Source organism: Capsicum annuum, unplaced genomic scaffold (assembly GCF_002878395.1).
Source record: "Capsicum annuum cultivar UCD-10X-F1 unplaced genomic scaffold, UCD10Xv1.1 ctg47697, whole genome shotgun sequence".
Taxonomy (NCBI): domain Eukaryota; kingdom Viridiplantae; phylum Streptophyta; class Magnoliopsida; order Solanales; family Solanaceae; genus Capsicum; species Capsicum annuum.
This window is the reverse complement of record NW_025855360.1, coordinates 1-1683: the sequence shown is the minus strand read 5'-3', so window position 1 is coordinate 1683 and position 1683 is coordinate 1. Positions and strand designations below refer to the sequence as shown.

General features: G+C 31.4%; 1 protein-coding gene across 1 annotated transcript; it reads left to right on the top strand.

The window, feature by feature from the left end:
• Positions 1-219: 219 nt before the first annotated feature.
• Positions 220-1329, top strand: LOC124892483 (GDSL esterase/lipase At5g03610-like; the record flags this gene model as incomplete). Its single annotated transcript, XM_047403766.1, has 2 exons — positions 220-526; positions 1035-1329. Coding segments are annotated over 2 exons (528 nt in total), but the record flags the coding sequence as incomplete, so codon positions are not given.
• Positions 1330-1683: the final 354 nt, after the last annotated feature.

The window sequence follows — 1683 nt, the reverse complement described above, 5'->3', positions numbered from 1 at the left end:
AAATAACCACAGAAGCAAGAAAAATCTTTTGATTAGCTAGCTAGGGAAGAAGATTGATGAGATATGTATGTTACTTGATAGACCTCATTAATTACTTTAAAAAAAAAAAAATAGCTAGCTATTGTTTTCTTGATCTTGAATATGTTATTGTTGCTGCTATAATAAAATGCTAGATATCACTTTAAGTAAAACATTAATTTGCATTTCATTTTTGTGCAGGACTTGGGAAATTTTACTAAATCAATATTAAGTGAACTTGAATTGAACCTTCGACGTATACATGGATTGGGAGTTTCAAAAATAGGCATAACAACAATGGAACCCCTAGGTTGTTTGCCAAAAATGACTATTGCTTCTTCTTATGAGAATTGTAGTGAATCTGCCAATTCTTTCTCAATATTTCACAATCAAATGTTGCATCAAACTATAGAGAAACTCAACAATCAAACTGGTGGACAAAGTTTCTTCATTCTTGATCTCTATAGTGCCTTCATGTCTGCTTTGGATATACAACAAAACCACCCAGGTAACACACGCGCGCGCACACACACATGTACATACACATGTTTAGGTCAATTTCACGTATGATTACTGAACTTTTATATATTAGTATAACACTAAAATTACGAAACTATTTTTCTCACATGAAACTTATAAGAATGTGTCACAGGTTTTTAGGTCGATTTCACGTATGATTACTGAACTTTTTATATATTCGTATATGGTATAACACTAAAATTACGAAACTATTTTTGTCACATAAAACTTAGAATGTGTCATAACTTAGGGTGCTAGACTTTAACCTTTCGATCATTTGTATTTTCTGAGTAATCCATATATTAAATTTAGTATGTCATATATTAGGTTCGTGTCTTCACTATCATAGTAATTAGTGCGAAAACTATAATGACAAGACGATGAAATTAATAATGAAATCTCTTAGTTTGAAATATTGGTCTATCACCCCTATATATCTAATTAATTAATCTCTATTTCTTTTTCTTTTTTTTCCCCATTTGACATGGGATATATAGGAAATTCAAACTTTGAGAATCCATTTAAACCATGTTGCATGGGAACAAGTAGTAAATATTCATGTGGAGACCAAAGTGGATTGCAGAAGAAATATGTAATATGTAAAAATCCAGAGCTTTCGTTCTTTTGGGATGTAATTCATCCTTCTCAACAAGGATGGTTTGCTGTTTTTTCTGCTTTAAAGCCTTCTCTGAGTTCCCTACTGTATACCATAGCCTAATTAGATAGAATGATAGTTATGTTTCTGAACCGTTCGGTCATCTAGTTTATTGTTTGAATCATTCGGTCAGCTAATTTACAAAATAAAGTGTATAAGTTAAGTATATTTATTAAGTACTTATATACAATATATACATACTGATTGTGTAAATGTGGAGTACGTATATTTCAACCATATTTGGTAAACTAGTTGGTAGAACGATACATTTGGTAAGAAGCCCTAAATTATATGTAGGAAGTAGGATACATTTGGTAAGAAGCCCTAAAATATATATATCCTACATTATTTTTCCTTTATGATCTTCTTTATTTTCTTGGATCTTATGGCAACATGTTTGTGATAGTTTATCAAAGTAACATTATATCAAACGAACTACTTGTCATGTTGAAGTATGGGTGTCAAACGGGCCGGGCCGTGTCAACCCGGAA